Below are 20,667 nucleotides of genomic sequence, written 5' to 3' on the forward strand. Positions count from 1 at the left end.
TACGTGCTTCATGACGCACTCACGCAGGGGCGTTCCCACAGCGTTTCACGCAGCGTCTCGTTCCCTTCAGGGAACTAAGGTTACATGCGTAACCAGAGCCGTTATTCCACCTATTTTTACATTTAGCTTAAGAATCAGTTGATCTCAAAATATATAGTGAGGAGGTGTATGGAAATAAATAAAAAATAAATAAATATTGATATTAAAATAATTATTTTATTTCTTGAGTGTTTTATTTGTTTCATTTTTTATTTTGCGTTTTTAGACAATATAATATAGAATGTTTATGTAGGTTATCAATCATATCATGAAAGTAATTAATGGATTACTAATAACAGGATTTTAATATTGTGCATCCCCAGGGTGTGATTTGTGGAAAAAGCAGGTTGGGGTTAGAGGATGTTTTTCCTAATTTAACATGCCAGAATTAAACCCTGTTTTAGAACACTGCATAGCATGGTTCTACAGGGGTGCTAAGCACTATTAAACTAAAGCAAGAGCACCCTTAGTTGATACTGTAATAATATCATATTTGCAAAACATATTTGGCGAACGCTCCAGTATGTATTTGTGTTTGCGCTAAATGTTTCTATTTACAAAGTGTTTTAGCAGCGTTGAGCAATGCAGCCAATCACAGACATGTCCGTTGATCTCTTGAGCACAGTGACCAATCAGAGGTGTTCGAGTTAGTCAGAATCCACTCACCGTTAAAAAAGACAGCTTTTTTGTTGAGTGCTGAGTTCTGCCCGTTTGAATCGTCTCATTGTAACGTGTAGGTGCAATGTACATAAGAGATTCGGAGACAGCTTCATTGATTATAATGCGATCTGAATCCCTTTCATTTTTCTTCAATTTGGCTAGCTGTAGTTTTTATGCTGAAATATAGACTATTATGGTGTTTGTTGACAAAAAAGCTGTGCATGGATTAAGGCCACTGGAACCAGGATCATCACGTAACCAAAATGCACAGTGTCATAGAATAATAGCCGCAGTAGAATAATAGCCGAAGTATAATGAAACTGCCTCTTCACTAAGTGGTAGAAACTCTGACAGAGAAAGCGGTGAAGGCATGTGAGTTTTATTACATGCATGTGTGTATGATGATCTCGCTTCAAAGCATCTACTCATCAGGGGCTGGTGTTGTGCCAAATTTCGACTCCCTGCCAAATTATTACCCCCCTCGTTGAAGTCAGTATCTGATTGCCTAATCCTAACCCCTCCCCCACAACTAATCCTAAACCTACCAATACTCAGAGGTGGGCACAAATACATCAAAAACTATTTTGTTACAAAATACAAATACTGGCTCATAAAATGTAACAAAATAAAATACAAAATACTGATGTGAAAAATGTATTTAAACAAAATACAAGTAATTAGTATTTTGAAAATACAAAAATACTCCCACAATAATCTTAAGTCTTTTTTTTATTACTGAAAGTTCAATAACACAAATAGTAGCAATAACACAAATATGAGACATGTGTAAATTAAAAATGGTGAAGAAGCAAAATAAAAAAGTATGGGCATTTCACTAAACCTCTATAGGGCCTGAAATAGCTCCCTCTGACGTAAATGGCATGTATAGCTAAGTTTACATCAATGGTGTGGTAGGCTGCCCTTAATAGCAAAACGTGTTTGATGTAAGCTACGTAGCCATTTCATCACCATTACTCTACTCGTGCCTTAAAGGACAAGTTCGGTATTTTACACTTAAAGCCCTGTTTTACGATCGTTTCTGATGAAATAGAATGGTTAAGATAAAAATTTGGACAAATGCTGCTGTCCCGAGAATTTTTGGTTTCTGTGTTAGCACAATGGAGCCTACAGGGTTCAGGGTCACGGGTCACGTGATTTTCGTGCATCTAACCTGGACATTGCCATTGCCAACATCAGACCGAAAATATGGCAAAATCATTTACTATGGTGATTTTTTTAAAGTATTTAAGTATTTGAAATACTCCAAATACACTCCCTCAAAATATTTTGTTACAAAATACATTTAAATTTTTCCACACCTGCAAAATACAAATTACAAAATACACTAAAGTAATTAAATACGTATTTAAAATACATTTAATTGAAATACTGCCCATGTCTGCCAATACTAGGGGGGTAATAATTTGGCAACGGCTTGAAATTAGGCACAACACCGGGTTCATGAATCTTTCTTAAGAATAAAATTCTTCTTAACTGTTTTTTTTTTTTTTTTTACATATTAAAAAATAATAATATTCCCAAAAACTTTTCTTAAGAGTGTTCTCATTTTTTTCCTTAAGATTGTTCTTAAGACAACATTTAAGAAGAATTCATATTCCTGAAAGGAATATTCTTAAAAATCAAAAGTTAGGATCGCTGCTTTGAAAAAAATAAGTGCCGGTATTCTCTTGTGCACTGGCTGAAATATGCTAATCATTATCACATTTGAAATTTCTATATTGAAGAAAAATTGGAGATAAAGTTAGTACAACATGCTTGTTTTATCACATTTATTTACTAAAGGGACTGTTTGCCAAACAACTAATTTGTGTGTTTGTGTGTATTATAATGGAAGTCCTCAGACATCAGGTGCCTCATTTATAAGCGGGGCGTACGCACAAAACAGGCCCTGAAAGAGGCGTACGCCACTTCTGACGCATAAGTTGTGATTTATAAAAACAAACTTAAGGGGAAAATTGGTGCACCTGCTCGCAAACTCTGACCCATGTGTACGAACATTTTGGAGACGGAGCAGTTTGGCGACACCGATGGTGAGCTGAGGGACTGACGGCAGATGAAGGAAAACCACTTTAAATCTTCATTATGAGTCCTAATATAAATACAGAGCATGTTCACAATAACAGTTTACATAAATAAAAGAATGAATTAAACTATGTTTTACATCTTATATACACATTTAGATTAAATATGCCCTTCTTGAGTTAAAGGGTTAGTTCGCCCATTTAAGACATGAAGTTGTATGCAATCCTTACCAGCACTATAGTGTATACACACTGACCCACTCTGTTGTCACCCCCCTGGTCCGAGTTCTGACCGCTGGAAGTTTTTGAATGAAGTAATCCCGGCTACTTTCTGGGGCCACAAAACTGTGCGTTTTTACGTGAAAAAAAGATTTGCGTTTCAAAGCTTGATTAATTTAACACAAAAAAAACACGCCGGGCAAAATTCATACCTCAGTTTTAATGCGGCACTATTTTCCTTCCGTTTCTATCAATCCGCGCTGCTGTCAATGTCAACAACAGTGCGCACGTGACGATTAGCTGTTGATAGCGCGACTCGCCGACAACATGTCCGACTACGAAACTTCAGATGATGAAACTAATTTTAGCACAGTGTCAGACGGATCAGATGAAGACAGTAATTTTAACTCAACGACAAAGGGATATCTTTATGAACCGGAGTATACAGATGCCGAACTTGAGCAGATGGACAAAGAACGGGAAGAGAGAGAGCGAGAGGACAGAGAAGTTGTCCAATCTGATGCTGGGCCCACCACAGCTGTAGCAAGAGGCAGGATGAATGACAAATGGTGTGTTCAATCAAATATTTTTCACAGCAAATTGTAACAATATATATATATATATATTTTTTTTTACACATCTTTTCACGTGTTTTATAATGGAGTCTAAACATCATCTTGTTTACCGTACAGTTTAGACATGGGATCATAAAGTTAGTAAATAGAGCTTACCCGTGGTACTGGTACAGCAAAACTCTTTAAAATCATGTTTTTTCCTTTTCCTCCTTGGTTGGAGATGTAATCGTCTTCGCTGAAGTGAGCACTACACACACGAAAATCCTTTATTCGAGATAATTTAGCTCCCGCTGAGTAGCCGATGGCAACCAGCCAAAGCTGTCTCATATTTATATTTGATACAGGAAAACGATGAAATTTGAACTTTGATCCCGGCACATCCTTGTTGTCACAGCCTGGGAATTTACAAGTTTGCACCATTGTTAATTTAATATTTTTTACCTTGTTGTCGATCGATTGTGTAAACACTATGGAAGAGCTGATCGTCACGTGCGCACTGTTGACATTGACAGCAGCGCGGATTGATAGAAACGGAAGGAAAATAGTGCCGCATTAAAACTGAGGTATGAATTTTGCCCGGCGTGTTTTTTTTGTGTTAAATTAATCAAGCTTTGAAACGCAAATCTTTTTTTCACGTAAAAACGCACAGTTTTGTGGCCCCGGAAAGTAGCCGGGATTACTTCATTCAAAAACTTCCAGCGGTCAGAACTCGGACCAGGGGGGTGACAACAGAGTGGGTCAGTGTGTATACACTATAGTGCTGGTAATGATTGCATACAACTTCATGTCTTAAATGGGCGAACTAACCCTTTAAGCACTTTAATTACATTAAATTATTAAGTTACAAAAAAAATTATATTCTAATAAATATTTTATTTGTAGTGGATGTGATGTTTTGAACACTTTTCCTATGGCATGCTGTGTTTTAATGTCTTAACTACAGCGAGGATTGCTTAGCGCATGATAATAGCAGAACTCGTGGTCTGAGAAAATATTTTCGCGCAAATAATGATCAATAATGCACAATAAGGCCTATCTGTTTCCATTAAAAATATAAAGCAATTATTAAATACTATATGGCCAGAGGAAAAGATTGACAAAAACGTTCTCTGAAATGTATTTTATACTATTTTGATTTATTTATTCAAAAATAAGGCAAGGCTAGGCTACTAAATGATTTTTAGCAATGTAATGTGACGGCACATCCGTATCTCATATCTTCCTACTGTCTTGTGAACCGTTACACATGGTATCATGTGGATGAATATGCATATGCAAATGACGATATGCATAGTGAAACTAGGCGTTGTAAGTTCCATATATGGTTATTTCGGTTATTTTTGTTAACATTGTAATTGGCTGTGTTTGAAATGCTGCATTACACAGTAGGATGGCATCAAGGCACGTCCGAATACAAAGTTAACTTCACTTCCTGTCTCCTAAGGTACCTTCATCTGATTGATTTTTAAAGGTAGCATAGATGTATCCTTCGCTGGCTTTGATATCCCACAATCCTGTGCTTTCCATTATGTGATGGTCAACTTCTTAAAATGTATCTTAAGAACTTTCTTAACTTCTTTCTTGAAGGGTTAGATCACTCGATCACTTTATATGATGAACAGATTTAATTTAGGCTTTTATTCACATTTAAACATTCATCAACTCACACATCAGTTGTGGTAAATGGAAACTCAAACATGTTCGCTTGACATGCGAGGACCAATGAGGTTCATTCTCGTGTGTTACGCAGCACGTTTGAGCTTCCACAAGAACAAATTAAGTTAATTCTCGTGTTACTCAGCACGTTTGAGCTTCAGGAAGAACCAATGAGGTTTGTTCTCGCATCTTAAGCAGGATCAGTTGAGCTTCTGTTTATGTTTGCTGATCAATGCTAAGAAAAAGTGAAGGGTTTTCTTTTTCTTCATTTGGTAATCAAAGTGGTAGTTGTGTAGCTGTCAATGGAGGGACAGAAATCACTCAGATTTCATCAAAAAGATCTTTTTTTGTGTTCCGAAGGTGAACAAAATGGTTTGGAACGACATGAGGGTGAGAAAAGCATGACAGAATTTTCATTTTTGAATGGTCAGTATCCATAACAGCATGTTGGATCTTTTATCATACACTGTCTTTGAAGAAGAGTGGGCATTGTGTTGTAGCAGTTTGTACTTACTACGTCATAGTGTCCGTGCTGAGCAGCCAGGTGCAGGGGGATCTGACCCTCATCAGACTGACCGTTCACGGAGGAGCCTGACTTCAGCAGCAACTTCATGGGTTCGGACTTTCCCTGCCATGCCGCATAATGCAGAGGCCGCATCCCTGCAACACGAGAGGAAAGACTTTTGATATTACTGCACTACACATTCCTAAAACATACATGTAGAGTTAAGCTTGTTTAAGATCGTTAGGAAGTGACATCTAAAGCAATGCAGTACTTTTTTTAAATCTGCATTAATGTTTTTCTGGTACCTTTCTGGTCCCTGATGTCCACTAAGGCCTGAGAGTCCAACAGCAGTGATATAACCTCCACATTTCCATTGAGAGCTGCATGGTGCAGTGGTGAAAATCTGTGAATAACAGACACAAAACATAAACAGGATGTAGATTTTAGGACTGTGCCATTCAGAATTGAATTAAGAATAGAAATTCCATTACTAAATTTGAATTGAAGTAACAAACAGGATGTAACTGTAATTTTAATTTGAAATACACAATTTATTAGTATTATTCACACTCAAATTGCAGTTGTGCCGTGTTTAGTACTTCCATTAAAATATTCCTATATATATATATATATATATATATATATAGTTGAGATTAGTTGAGTCTTGGGGACAGAAAGCCTAAAAATTTCAAACAACCCCTACATCACCACCTGTTGTTGTGGAGGGTCTCAAGATAAATCCTCCTCTCTCATCCAAAAACAAACTCCAGCATATTCAGTTGTCAGACAAGACTGGAACTTCGACTGGATTCTATGCTGAGATAAAACTAAAAAAAAATAGCTTTTTGGTAGCAAACCCCACCAGGTTTTGCAAACAGGAATAAAAAGTACCCCGAACCCACAGTTAAATATACTGCTAGATCTTTAATGTTGTGGGCATGTTTTTTTCCTGAGGTCATGGACATCTTGTTCAGATACATTGTATCATGGATTCTAGCAAATACCAACAGATAAAAAGTCAAAACCTGACTGCCTCTGCTAGAAATCTTATAATGGGCCGTGGTTGGTCCTTCCATCAGGTCAATGATCCAAAACAAACATCAAAATCAACACAAAAATAAGTCACTGAGCACAGAATGAAGCTTCTGCCATGACCCTCCCAGTCCCCTGACCTGAACCCTACAGAAAATGAGTGGGCTGAACTGAAGAGAAGAAGCACCAAAATGGAGCTGAGAATCTGAAAGATCCGGAGAAATTCTATATGAAGGAATGGTCTCTGATCTCTTTTCTGGTGTTCTCCAAACCAACAGGCATTGGACAAGAAAGATGGACGAGGCGCAGGCAAACGTAGGGAGGTTCTCTGCCGAGTTCTTAGCAGCTGTCTCGAGTTATACAAAGTTAAATGCCAGCTACAAGCCAATCAGAAATTAGAATCAGTTGTTTCCGGGTCAATTACGTGTTCCCGCTGCAAGCAAATTCGTTACTAGGCAACACTCGCACACACGGAGTGGAAGTTGGAAGAGCAAGATCTGATGAATGCGGTTTGCGGTAGGAACCCCTTCATTTGTTTTTGTTTTTTTTAGCATTTTGATCCTGGACGAAATATGAGGTCAGTGAGACCTGATGTTGAGGAACATAGCCAAATTCGTGCTAAATTATTTTTGATGCAGTCAAAAACTCTCCAACTGCTTTTAAAGGGATCATCAGATGCAAAATTATATGGTGCTGGCATATACATGTGTCTTTGCAGTGTGTGGACACAACCACCATACAATGAAAAAAATCCACTTTCTTTTTTTTTAACCCTCAAAAAGCCAAAAAGAAGGTGAGCAGTTGCTCATCATTTAAAGAGACATGCACTGAAGCAGGTCACTGTGAACAGAGCTGTTTTTGAGGAGGTAAAAAGGGTGTTTTTAATTTTAACCTAAATATGTTACAAACTTTACATGAAGACCCCAAAGAATCATACCAACTTGTGGAAAATGGGCATCCGATGACCCCTTTAAAGGTGACTGGTTTGAGCAGATTTAGAAGGCAGCCTACAGCTGACAAAATGGTTTTAGTTCTTCCCCACTCGCATGCAGATGCAGAGAGAGTTTTCTCCATGGTGGGTTTGAACAAAACCAAAACTAGGAACAGTTTGGCTCTAGATGGAACGCTATCATCCATCATGACTGTGAAAATGGCTGGCCTTGAGCCACAAGTGCTTTAAGTGGGAGCCCCTCTACCCCTGGCATCAAAATGTGTAACAAACACTTACAACACAAAACACCATACATAAGCTAAACAAACACAAACACACAGACACACACACACACACACACACACACACACACACACACACACACACACACACACACACACACACACACACACACACACACACACACACAGTTATGACTGAGTATGTACATTGAGACATTTGATATGCCCAAAATGAATTATATCTCGTGTTTAAACACTATCTACATAAGAGCCTGCGGCAAATTCCCGAAGGACTGGCCGATATGACACTGTTCTCTGCGGTTACATGACTACTGAACAGCCGCTGACGGTCTGGAGCTCTTTTTCTGAAAACATCTAAACAAATTGTCTAATATGCGCTACATTTATATATAAGTCACATATTTGAGGTCTAAATAACTACATTCTCGCCTAAAAAACTCTTAAAACTACATTCTGTGACATCATAACAGTAGTATTTGTAAAATACAATCGGAGTATTTTCTCACAATGCATTATAATGATGCAGTATAACATGTCCAGAGTACAGTGGTGTCCTGTGTTCATAACACAATATTGCAGAAGGTTTTTCAAAGTGGAAGAGACAAAAAGCCCTCATTAGATTTTCTGTAACAGCTCACTTTCTGTGATTGGTGCATGAAATATGCTGTAACCATAGCTACGGTTGTGAACGTAAACCCTCAGCTCAGAGCAGAATACTAAACTCACAGGAACCAGGTCTGACCAATCTCTTCCTCTCTCACTGGCACTGTCATGCAGGTTTGCACTGTGCCACTGCAGAAGAGCTGCTGCTGGGTGATGTCTGGTGTCTCCCCACCAAACGTCCCCCTTTTCCCAGGCTCCACATCTCATGCAATACAATATTCATGTTCCCTTCACTCTGTGGCACTTTCTCTATTAGTAGGTCAGATACAGTAAGCCCTGTCTATTCATATATGCGTGTATGTATTTCTTTCTCAAGTGTCACTATAGAGCAAGACAGAGGTAAATATACACATGTCGACTGACCTACTTTTCTTAAGAGGGTACTAAAGCCCAAGGCGTTCCCTCGAAAGGAAGCATAATCAGCACTCCTCCATTCACTGAGCAGAATGTCTGATAAGATACTGTTTACACACACACACACACATATACACACATATACACACACACACATATATATATATATATATATATATGTATGTATATATATATATATATATATATATATATATATATATATATATATATATATATATATATATATATATATATATATATGTGTGTGTGTGTGTGTGGTATCTGTAAGATTTCTAAAGATATAAAGTAAAGACATTTATAATGTTAAAAACAATTCTATTTCAAATAAATGCTATTCTTAAATACAATTTCCACAAAAATACTGTTTATTATCAATACCCTAACATTGATAATAATAATAAATATCTCTTGAGCAGAAAATCAGCATATTATAATGATTTCTGAAGGATCATGTTACACAATTATTTTAAATTGTAATAATATTTCACATTATTACTGTTTTTACTGTATTTTTCATCAAATAAATGCAGCTTTGAGCATAAGAGACATAGGAAACATTAAAAATTGCACTAACCCCAAATACAAACCCCAAAAAATGAAATATATATGTATATAATATGTATATAAAATAATATTATATATAGTTAATTAAATTATAATTTTTTTCAAATGTGGACCCGAATGTACATATATACTATGTGACATTGACTCACAAAAGAGACATGAATATATTACACACAGACCCTTGAGTTATCGATACCGGAAGAACAATCATGCCCTCAAGGCACACGTAATCATTTTATTAACACTTTACTGGATTATTTATAACTATCAGGGGAATATATATAATCATTAAACTTGTCTGCACCCTCTTAGAAATGTCACAGTACTAGCAAGATTTGGCAGCCATGTTAAATAAACAAAAACCTTCTCCAATGGGTTACAGCAGAGCCATGACGCTTCACGCTCTGCAGACTGTATGACCAGACTGTATGTTTATCTGTCATCTGTATGACAGATAAACTGTTGCTCTTCCATCAATGATCTCACACATTTGGTTTTTGGCAGACACATCAAATGAATCAAGGGTAATAATCCAGGCACATCTACTGCTCTACTGGCTCCTCCAACTCTTCAACATTTATCTCTAACAAAATGCCATCAAATGAGACAATCCTACGTGTCGGTGCTGGTAATATCCGTTTCTGAAATATTTCAGCTCTGCTGTTTATCAGTTGTTCTTTCTCTGTGACACTTTTATTTGAAGGTAGGTTTCATATTGTTTTATTAAAGGGGAAGGCAAAACGACAGGCTCTTGATTAGAAAGATGATGGGAATGATCTCAGATTAGAATGATCTCAGATTAGAAAGAACATCTTATGAGAACACTTATTATCACAAGATGTCTGTTATCTCTATTACCGAAGGTAATATGGATGTCATGTGTTTATGAAATAGCTGCAAAATGTTATTTTTTCAAATTTGATTGGGTAAAGAGGTGGGAAAACTGCTGTCGCACGACTCACTCTGTTGCTTGGCGACATGCAAAGCTTTATGTTTTGCCAACAAAGAATAGTCACAAAAGAAACCAGAAAAAATATATATCTGAACTCAAAAATCAGATTGATTCCTGTGATGCAAAGCTGAATTTTCAGCGTCATTACTCCAGTCTTCAGTGTCACAAGATCGTTCAGAAATCATTTTAATATGATGATTTTCTGCTCAAGAAACATTTATTATTATGCTAACTTTTTGTGTAAACCTTGACAATGCATTTTCTTTGATGAAAATAATGTTATGAATGTAAAGCACAGCATTTACGAGAATGTTTTGTACACTGTAAAACCCAACTTTAAGGTAACTAAAAGCATTTAAGGAACTGATTAGCTTAAACCACTTAAGTTAAAAAAATTATATTTATGAATACTGTGAACTTATTCAATTTGAGTCATTATAACATAATATAATTTTAACATTATATTAAATTAAACTATAATACTACTTAAACACTTTATGTAGCTGGAACTAAATTAAATTACACAAAACCATTTTAATCAGAACCTATAAACTCAAATTATTTACTGTACTTGTGCTATTGCTAACTGCCAGTACTTGTATAATTAGCAAAGAGACTGTGCTGAAGTGTACACAGCCATTGGTTTTAAAAAAAGCAACATATAGCCTTAGTGGTATTCGGTCAATCCTTAACCTACCCACAGGCTATTCTTCACCACAATGGTAACCCCACAAATCGCAGACATACCAGAAACCCCTTTTAAATTCCAGCACAACATAACATTAAACATTACTATCAATTTTGATAAATTCTATGCACACTTCTATCAAAATCTTTTGAACGGCCTACAGTAATTTAATGAGCTTAAATATACTGTTACTGACCTATGCTTATCGGACCAATTCAGATATAACAGTTTCCCAGAACTCTTGCTCATATGAAAAATGTTTAAACTATCATCTTTTAAAAATGAGTTGTATGGCTTCAAAGCAACTCACAGTGTGGCTTTCACTGAATTGATTTGTTTTGTTATATTGATGGGCAGCAGTAACAGGAACCTTTAGTATATTAAAAATCTTAAGATGATGAATTGCATGGGAGAAACTGCAGAGTTGCAGTTCATGAAATGAAAAGTCATAATTAACTGATTGGGTTTAGACAGAACAATTAAGGCTTTACTAATGCTCACTGAGCGTGGAAATGAATTCAATAAAAGAACAGCATCATTAATCCTGCCATTGAGTCGTAGCTGCACAAGCTGTGTGTTTTGAAGACATCAGCAAGAAGCAGGTTTATAAAGGAGGTCATTTTTGATCCGCACATGCAGTCTTTACACTGATTCCCAGTATTGCACACTGTTCTCTCAAAAAAAAAAATTAAACATTATCTGCTGAGCTAAGGCTGTGTGTTTATTTAGAGAACTTCCATGCGGTAGAAACATAATCATGACATACAGTAATAATAAATCCGTTTCTTTAAATCAATTCAATGTCTTACTTAGAGCCCATTAAGATCATAATTTAAATGTCACCTATTGCTAGCGAAAGAAATGGACACATCTAAAGAAATGGACACTGAACGAATCATTTCAGTGAACAAGCTCTAAACACAAGAATCCTAGAAAGGGGGGGAGGGGTTGAATGTGGGCTCTCTTTTCAATTTGCGATCACGCATACTCTATGTATAGGCCTATAATTTGAGGCATCAGGGAGCCACTTTCAATATGTTTGGGATTGAAATGGCTTTTGAATGTGTGCTCGCTTTTAATATTCACTTTCTAATTCGCGATCACGCATACTCTGTGTACAGGGTTTGAATATTTTACAAGATATTTGTCAATTATGCTCAGCATCTGTTGTGCACCAAATCCTCCGCCATCGTCTTTTCAGTCATCTCTCCTTAGGGCTACTCTTGTCACGTAATAAGTGAAATCTGACTCCTGCTTCACTGTGCTGCGACGCTGCATCTCATGCTGTATGGAGCAGAGCAGACGTTTTTAAGTTAATAATTGTAGCGTAGTGTCCATTGTCCAACTGAATTAAATTGCTTTTGTTTCTATAAAAAAAACATTGTCAACGGTCCCGCGGTGAGCAAGTTATGTAATCAGTGTATGGCCGAACACGGTGTAACACCGATAATTAGTCCATTAGACCGGTAAACCAGTCCATCGCAGCAAGCCTAATTCTATGATGAATCTGTGAGGGAAATTTTACATTTTTAATAAAACAACTAACATCTCTTTTTCTTGCAGGATTAACATTTAATGCTTTTGCAAACTAAATGTCCCCAAACTCGGCCAAATTGTCTGGATATGTGCTTGGATATAGAAAAAAAAAGAGGAAACAAAACTAGGTGCTGTCTAAATATAACAACAAAGCTAGACAGTTGTCTGAATATATATATATATTTTTAACTTTATGACCCTAGCATCAAGCTTTTACCAATGAACAGAGAACGAGAATAAGAAGAACCAATCATATTAAAGAAGATAATGTAATGAATCAAGTCACCTTTGCCCTACACTTATTCTATAAAAACTGTACTCCCTTGGTCAAGGGGAATTCTCTAAAATTGGTCTGAGATCCTCCGGGCATGATTAAAGCATATTCAAAGGCATTGTCAGGTCAGTGGAACAGAGACCTTATTCCCAAGTGATAGTGTTCGTAGGGGATCAGACATCGTCCGACTCAGCAGACGTCGCCAGTAGATGCGCTAGACAATAAATTCTTAAGCGTCGTCAGTAGACGCTTTGGGTAAATGTCGCCAGTAGAAGTCCCAGGTTGAATGTTGCCAGTAGACGTCCCAGATGGACTGAAGTCAGCTGCATAGGGGAATTTCTGCCACAAATCAAAATCCTCACTACCAAAGCTGAATAAACCCTCAACTTTATATGTATGTTCTGTAGCTCAACACTATCATGTGTGGGCAATTCTAGAATTTCAGTCTTAGCTTCTTACCTGAAATGAACTGTTGTGCCTGAGAGAAATATTTATTGCTTCAAAAGCGAGGTTCGATTTTTTTTTAGGGGGTGACAGCTAGATTCATCTGAGATTTTTATGTGGTCTGAGATGAAAGACGTGGACAAAGCCCCCCTAAACAGTGTCTAGGAACCCTGTGGTTAGACAGACCTTGAATCCACCTGGAAGAAATGGACAAACAGGTTTGGTATAATAGTCAATTTAAAAGCTGGTATGGTACGTGGCTGAGACAGGTAGACAGAAATGTGTGAGATGCAGCAGGAGAGATGACATGGGAAGATTATCCCGGTGAACACAGCCTCACAGCAGATGGCAGTCGTGCTGCAATGTTTTTCAAACTCATTTCAGATAGAGCTTATCTTAGAATCCAATGAAAGCCTCCTATTTTGCTGTGGCTCTGCTGGGCCTCAACTCTGACCGCAATGAGAGTGTATTTGTGTGGCTGTCAGTGCCAATGACCTTGAGACGCACTGCCTTCACAAATCTGTCTAAAACATTGTCACAACAAACCTTTAAATCAAGCCTTAGTGCACGCCCCATCTAAAAGCACCTTTGTTTTTATTGTTCCTGCAGAAACCCACTTTCTACTACAGAGCTGAAGATACTTCTATCAGTATCATGCACCTGACATCCCTCACACTGTGCTTCTGCTGTTTCTCTCATGCTCCTGATCAGGCCCGGTTCCAGAATCAAATCACTAAGGGTGCTTCTGAAATTACTGAGGGTGCTCTAGTAAAGTACAGATGTAGGCTAAGCAATGGCTCCACCATAGCAGTGTACAGTGAGACATTTAAGGTTATTTACAGGTCATCACTTTTACCAATAATTGAAACAGAGTTTAAAAAATATTTTGCTATGAATATTTTTTCTATTAATCTATGAGTCTGCCATTACATTGCGTTAATGCTTTTCTATTTTAACATGTCGTTATTCTGTCCCAAGCAGAGTAAATCCAGTATTTATATGTAGATGTCACTTCCAAAACTTTGCAACATGCAATTGGCTGTCGGTCCTCTAAGCAGCATGAAAAACAACAGTTTTATTCAATGAATTATATAGACTGTAGCGTGAAAGAGCGCTCACTTTACAATCACTAAAACACTGTCGCTTTGTCAGTTCCTCGCAATCTTACAAAGTTCCATTACAATCAATGAAGCTGCCAAAATGCACATTAAATCTCTTACTTACATTGTGTCTATAATTTGTTTGTTAATCAGATTGTTAATTGCGAGCCTGCATAACTCAGCACTGAATAAAAGCTTGATGTGCAAATCTTCGTGTTTTGAGCGAGGAGTGAATTCTGAGTAACTTAAAGGGATAGTTCACCCAAAAATAAAAAATTCTGTCAGTAATTGCTCACCCTCATGTTGTTCCAACCCCGTAAGACTTTCGTCCATCTTCGGAACACAAATTAAGATATTTTTGATTAAATCTGAGAGCTGGATCACTCCTCCATACTAGTCCATAGGCTTCTAAGGGATAAAACTTGCCAGCCCCGAAAAGTTATTAAAGACATCTCAATCTTGGCTCAATCTTAAGTTTATCAAGCGACGAGAGTACATTTTGTGCGCAAAAACCCCCCAAAATAACGACTTTATTTTAACTATTAATTTCCTTCTCTGTCGACCTCGAGTGAGTTTACGTAGTATAATAGCGTAGTGCTTCTGTGTTGTACGTCACACGTAGGCTCACAATTGGCCGACGCTGGTCATGTGTGTGATGCGTGCGACGTACAACAACAGAAGCTTACGCTATAACACTAGTGAACTGACTCGAGGCCCACAGAGAAGGAAATTAATAGTTGAAATAAAGTCGTTATTTTTGGTGGGTTTTGCGCACAAAACGTATTCTCGTCGCTTGATAAACTTAAGATTGAGCCACTGTAGTCACTTTTTAATGATGTCTTTAATAACTTTTCGGGGCCGGCACGTTTCAATCCCTTAGAAGCCTATGGAGTAGTGATCCAGCTCTCAGATTTAATAAAAAATATCTTAATTCGTGTTCCGAAGATGAACGAAAGTCTTACGGGGTTGGAACAACATGAGGGTGAGTAATTACTGACAGAATTTTCATTTTTGGGTGAACTATCCCTTTAAACACCTCTAAATCGTTATAGTGTTCAAGAGATCAACAACTATGTCTGTGATTAGCTCCATTGCTCACCGTTGCAAAAACACATTTGACGTTTTCCACAGCACGAACACAAATATGCACTGGAGCGTTCACCACATCTGTTTCCCCAATATATTATTACAGTATCAACTGAGGGTGCTGCTCCCGATGCATCTCAAAATGTTCTGGAAAAAAAACACTAAAAAATGGCAAAATAAAACATGTGCTTCATCTAAAATTCATTGATTTTATTAAAATATCTATTTTTTATTTAACATTAGTGAATCAACCTTAATATGTAAGGTTACACCAACAAAACTAAAATTAGGGGCAAGATCAGGTAGAAATAGCTCTTTAAAATGACAATTGCAGGTTACCACTTTTTAGAGTGCAGATCTGACATAAATACAGATTCAAATAAAATAATAATAATATCAATAACTTAGTAAAAACTTTCCCACACTATGCTATAGGCATGAGTCATATTGCTATATTGTATTTTTTAAGAGATCAGTATTACAAAGTTTATCTCCTGCATGAAAAACAGGCAAAAAAAATCCCCAAGATTACATTGTCATTAAAACATACAGTAAGCAAACCTAGAAACACCCTAACAACCAGAAACCACCCCGAACCCCTAAAGAAGGGGGGCACACTTAACGACTAGCTGAAACATTCTAAGACTGAGCTGAACACACTAATTGTGTCCCCAAGCAACTGTCTAAATAACACCCTAGCAACCACCTAAAACACCTTTGCTACCATTTAGCAATGCCATGCAAGCACAAAGAATACGCCAATCAATGCCATAGTGACCACCCAGAACTCCCTTGCAATTGCCTAGTAGCACCCTAGCAACACCTAGAACACTATAAAAACCACTTATCAGTGCCATTATCGACCTCAACAAATACTATGGCAACCCACCTAGAAATGTCCTAGTGACAACCTAGAACCCCCTAGCCATAGGCGCCGATACCGTGGGTGCTCCGGGGCTCGAGCACCCACGGAAAATATCGAGCACCCACGTGTGCCAGACTACCAGTAGGCTACATTCATTTAAAATTAAACATTGCAGTTGGTGCTATGTGAAGCGTCTGTCACACTGTGATTGGTTATGTCGCTGTCAGTCGCCTGCTCCATATCCTATCCACCAATCACAGCGTTTCTCGGATGAAAACACCTCTGATCGGAGTTAAACTTTTGATCTCCAATCCTGTCTGTATTTGTGAGAAGTGGCGCTGTCCTGAGCTATGGTCCTGAGTTGAAAGATAGCCTACTTTACGGCTTTATTATCAAGTAAATAGGTGTGTTCGTGTCGGCGGCTGTCCATTTCCTAAAAGGGGTCGCACACCGGACGAGAAGCGCAGCGCCATGTCTTTTAAAATTCGAACACATTGTTCTCTATGAGTGTAACTTACACACACCGGCGGCGCCCAGCTACGGACCTTGTTCAAAATCCTGCCGTGCCACAGAGCGCGATTTACATAGTTTTATATTAAATTACATGTATTTGTCTCAAATCGTCGTTAATGTATATACTGGCTACAACCTGTGCTGCAATAGGCTATACATTTAGTTTTACATTAGTTTACAGAAATCAGCTGCTTGAATGAAAATTGCTGATGTTATCGGATTTTCAGGTGATATTATCAATTCATTCAGTTGGACGCTCTGAGTTAAAGTGTTCAGACTGCAGACTTTGCAACGGTTGTATTTAATTGTACAGTACAATCATAACATAGTACAGACATTATCTTAATTCCATAATGTCCTTAAACATAACATTACAATATTGCTGGCCATAAACTGACAAAGTGCGCGTCCGGTGTGCGATAGGCTACCTCGAGTTGTCATAGACGCGGCGCTGCGCTTCTCGTTCGGTTCTGAAATGCAAACATTTTTTGACTTTTTTTTTTCTTTCTTTTTTTTTTAAAGGGCGTGCGCCCATGAGCACCCACGGAGGAAAACATAAATCGCCGCCTATGCCCCTAGCAACTGCATAAATAACACCCTAGTAACCACCTAGAACACCATTACAACAACAAAGAAAACTCTAGCAACCACTTAGCAAAGCCATTGTGATCAATCACCACCATATCTTTAGCCAGGTAACTTGTTATGCAGTCTGTTTTTTGCAGTACCTTCATGAAGATTTGTCATAGAGTGTGGCACTTTCTAACACTTGAGCAATTGAAGTTTGCTTAGATGTCAGTCAGTGTGTTCATCAGTGAGCTTTTGGCCATGCATTCATCATAGATTTGTCTGTGATACTTCTGCAGGTGCTGATACAGGTTTGTTGAGTTGCCTCGCAAGGACGACACAAACGTTCGGCAGATTTTAGAAAGTACAAGCCTTTGAAGTACATCAAAACGTCGGAAATAATTCCAAACATATGCTGTGCTTTTTTTTTTTAGGTACCAAGTCATCTGCAGGATTTTGCTCTTCTACAAACACACTTTGTTGCGGAGTTGAACCGCTCTCATTCGCATGCATCTTTTCCAAATGACGTTCTTGCCCCCTATTGGTAAACTCTGCGTCAAACATAAAATACTCAGAAAGCAAACGGTCAATGACTACGTGGATGTTTGTTACTAAATTTGATAGTCCTTAATCGAAATAATCGCAGCACTTGCGATTTGAAAATCGCTCCCTTTCAAATTGCTATTTGGGTTAAAAAACAATTAATCGTGCAGCCCTAGTGACCACCCAGAGCCCCCAGCAACTGCTTAGCAACACCATAGAATACCAAAGCAACCACCGAGCAATGCCCTAGCAACCAGAAATGTCCTAGTTACCACCCAGAACTCTATAGCAATCGCCCTAGCAACACCCCAGTGACCACCCAGAACCCCTTAGCAAATGCCTAGTAATACCCTAGCAACTACCTAGCAATGCCCTAGTGACCACCCAGCAATCGCCTAGCAAATGCTGGAACACTGGGTTAGGGTTACCGCACTACGAGTGTCTTCACACTTGGCATGTTTGGTTTGATTAAAACAAACTCTGGTGCGATTGCTCTGTTAGTGCGGTTCATTTGTGAACGCTGCCATCCGAAATCTGGAGCGCACCAAACAAGCCTGCTGAAAAGATTGGTCTCTGTCCACTTCCAAACAAACTCTGGTGCGGTTTGAATGAAATGCGAAAGCAACACAGACCAAACACATGTAAACGAACCAAAAACAGGAAGATGAAACCCTAAAATAATAATAATCTAATAATCACGCAGATCTTTTTTTCCTGTCATAGTCGCGGTGTTGTCCATCACAGTTTGGTACAGGCATTGGAACCGCAACTCCTGAGGCTGATTTGACTCCTTTACACATTTTATAAGCTCTTCATGAGTTCTCAACTGGTCGAAATGCCATTATATAGGCTACGCATATACAATGGGCAAATTTAGCCCAGAACATGGATGTTTAGTAATTTCCATCTCAAAATTGGCAATATGTCATAAAAGCCGACCAATCAGGTTGTGAACGTTTCCCTATGCCTTTAGGTTCTGAATCTTTTGGTTCGGTGATAAAAATGCCAATCTGAATACGAAGTTGGCCAGGACTAAATGTTTTTTGTTTGTTTTTTGGTCCAGACCAAACGAAACAAGCCAACCGAACAACAAGTGTGAACACACGCTAAGACTACTTTTTCTTTATATAACCTAAATTTTAGACATTGTAGCTGTACCCTCATCAATCAATCACATGGTGTTCGCAGGGGAAGATGATGTTGTTGATGTCATTTCAAGGCTAGATGGACCACAGCCCACAGTAGCAGTTTAACCTCGGACAAGAGATTCTGGCCTGTACACCATTTTCTCAGTGCCGCTCTATTCTCCACTCAGCAGGCAACATAATTGTATCTTTGTGTAGAAAGCAATAGTCTATGGAGAAGGAATTAATGTGCAAGTCATTTATCTTGCTGATTCAAATGTGAGCTCGGCCTGAGCAAGGCTGCATGTGTAAAAACACACCTTGTGTGAGGATTCAGGCCGCACAGAGGTATCCGTCGGTTTAGAGTTACAGCTTTCATTTCCTTAAAACCCATGAAGCGGAGCTGTGATGATGAATGCCGCCGTTGTTCAATGACAGTGATCAATAGAAGAGATTTTTTAATTATTCTGCTGGTTTCACAGCTTGACAGATTACGGCGAAATAAAACAGGATTTGATCTTTGGATCTCTAAAAGCAGATATGTATTTTGGGTCATTTGAGATAGTATTATTAGTGGTTGTGTTGTTTTGTTAGATAATGTTTGTGTATTTTCAGCGGGACTGCATATGTGTGAGAGTGTGCGTCAGTGTGTGTTTGCCTGTCCGCCTGCGCATGTGAAAATCTGTGAGTGTTTGTGGCTGCCTGCCCATTCACTGTGTGCACGAGTGTGTTCTAATAAGTGAGGAGCAAATTCTGTAAAATTCGACATACTCCGTACCACCGACGTTACTGGCTGAAAAATAGACTGTGCTCCATTGACAACAGACAAAAAAAAAAGGCTAGGGAGCTATACCTGCTCCTTAAAATGCAAATTTTAGGAGTCAAATGTATTTTTTAGTTGACAAATTACGGTATCGCTAGATGAAGATGGTTGTTCAGTCAATTGAGAACAGCTCTGAACGATTCTCTGTCCGAATCAAATGGCTAACACATGACTGGATCATTGAAAATAATCAGTTCATAAGAATAATTTGTTCCTGATTTGCACTGTTTCATTGTTTTGTAACAAGATGATATCTGATGATACAACAGAGAATCTGTTAACACCTTGGTTCCACTGTTTGGCTCCACATTAGTATTGAATTCCTATTTGTTATTCCATTGTTTTTTACAGCTGCGTCAACGGAAATGTTTGACCATGCAGCACTAGAAACGCTGGTGGTCCAGGTCTCTTTCTGCTCTGTGCCAAACCACAAACCACCTTTTGCATTATGTCTCAACACAGAGTCTTCTTTTCAGTCATGCTGTACTCAGGTAAAACTATAGAAGAGTGCATGGTTGTCTTTATACAACATCCGGAAAAATATTCTACAGTAGCTCCTTATGAAACGAAAATATATTTCTCATATATGAATGATCAATATATTAAATGGTTTAACAGTATATTTGAA

The 20,667-nt window shown here is 38.1% G+C and overlaps 1 protein-coding gene across 7 annotated transcripts in view; it reads right to left on the reverse strand.

Annotated features, from left to right (window-relative positions):
* The window catches only part of caskin1 (CASK interacting protein 1), a 120,820-nt gene that overhangs the window by 24,713 nt on the left and 75,440 nt on the right, over nucleotides 1-20,667 (reverse strand). For all 7 annotated transcript variants that reach the window (XM_077213033.1, XM_077213029.1, XM_077213034.1 and 4 more), the window contains exons 3-4: nucleotides 6,002-6,099; nucleotides 5,706-5,851 (exon numbers count right to left, since the gene is read on the reverse strand). In XM_077213033.1, the coding sequence (XP_077069148.1) occupies nucleotides 5,706-5,851; nucleotides 6,002-6,099 (244 nt within the window). The remainder of the gene's footprint in view (nucleotides 1-5,705; nucleotides 5,852-6,001; nucleotides 6,100-20,667) is intronic.

Source organism: Siphateles boraxobius, unplaced genomic scaffold (genome assembly GCF_051911475.1).
Source record: "Siphateles boraxobius isolate OS27281-9 unplaced genomic scaffold, OSU_SipBor_1 66, whole genome shotgun sequence".
NCBI lineage: Eukaryota > Metazoa > Chordata > Actinopteri > Cypriniformes > Leuciscidae > Siphateles > Siphateles boraxobius.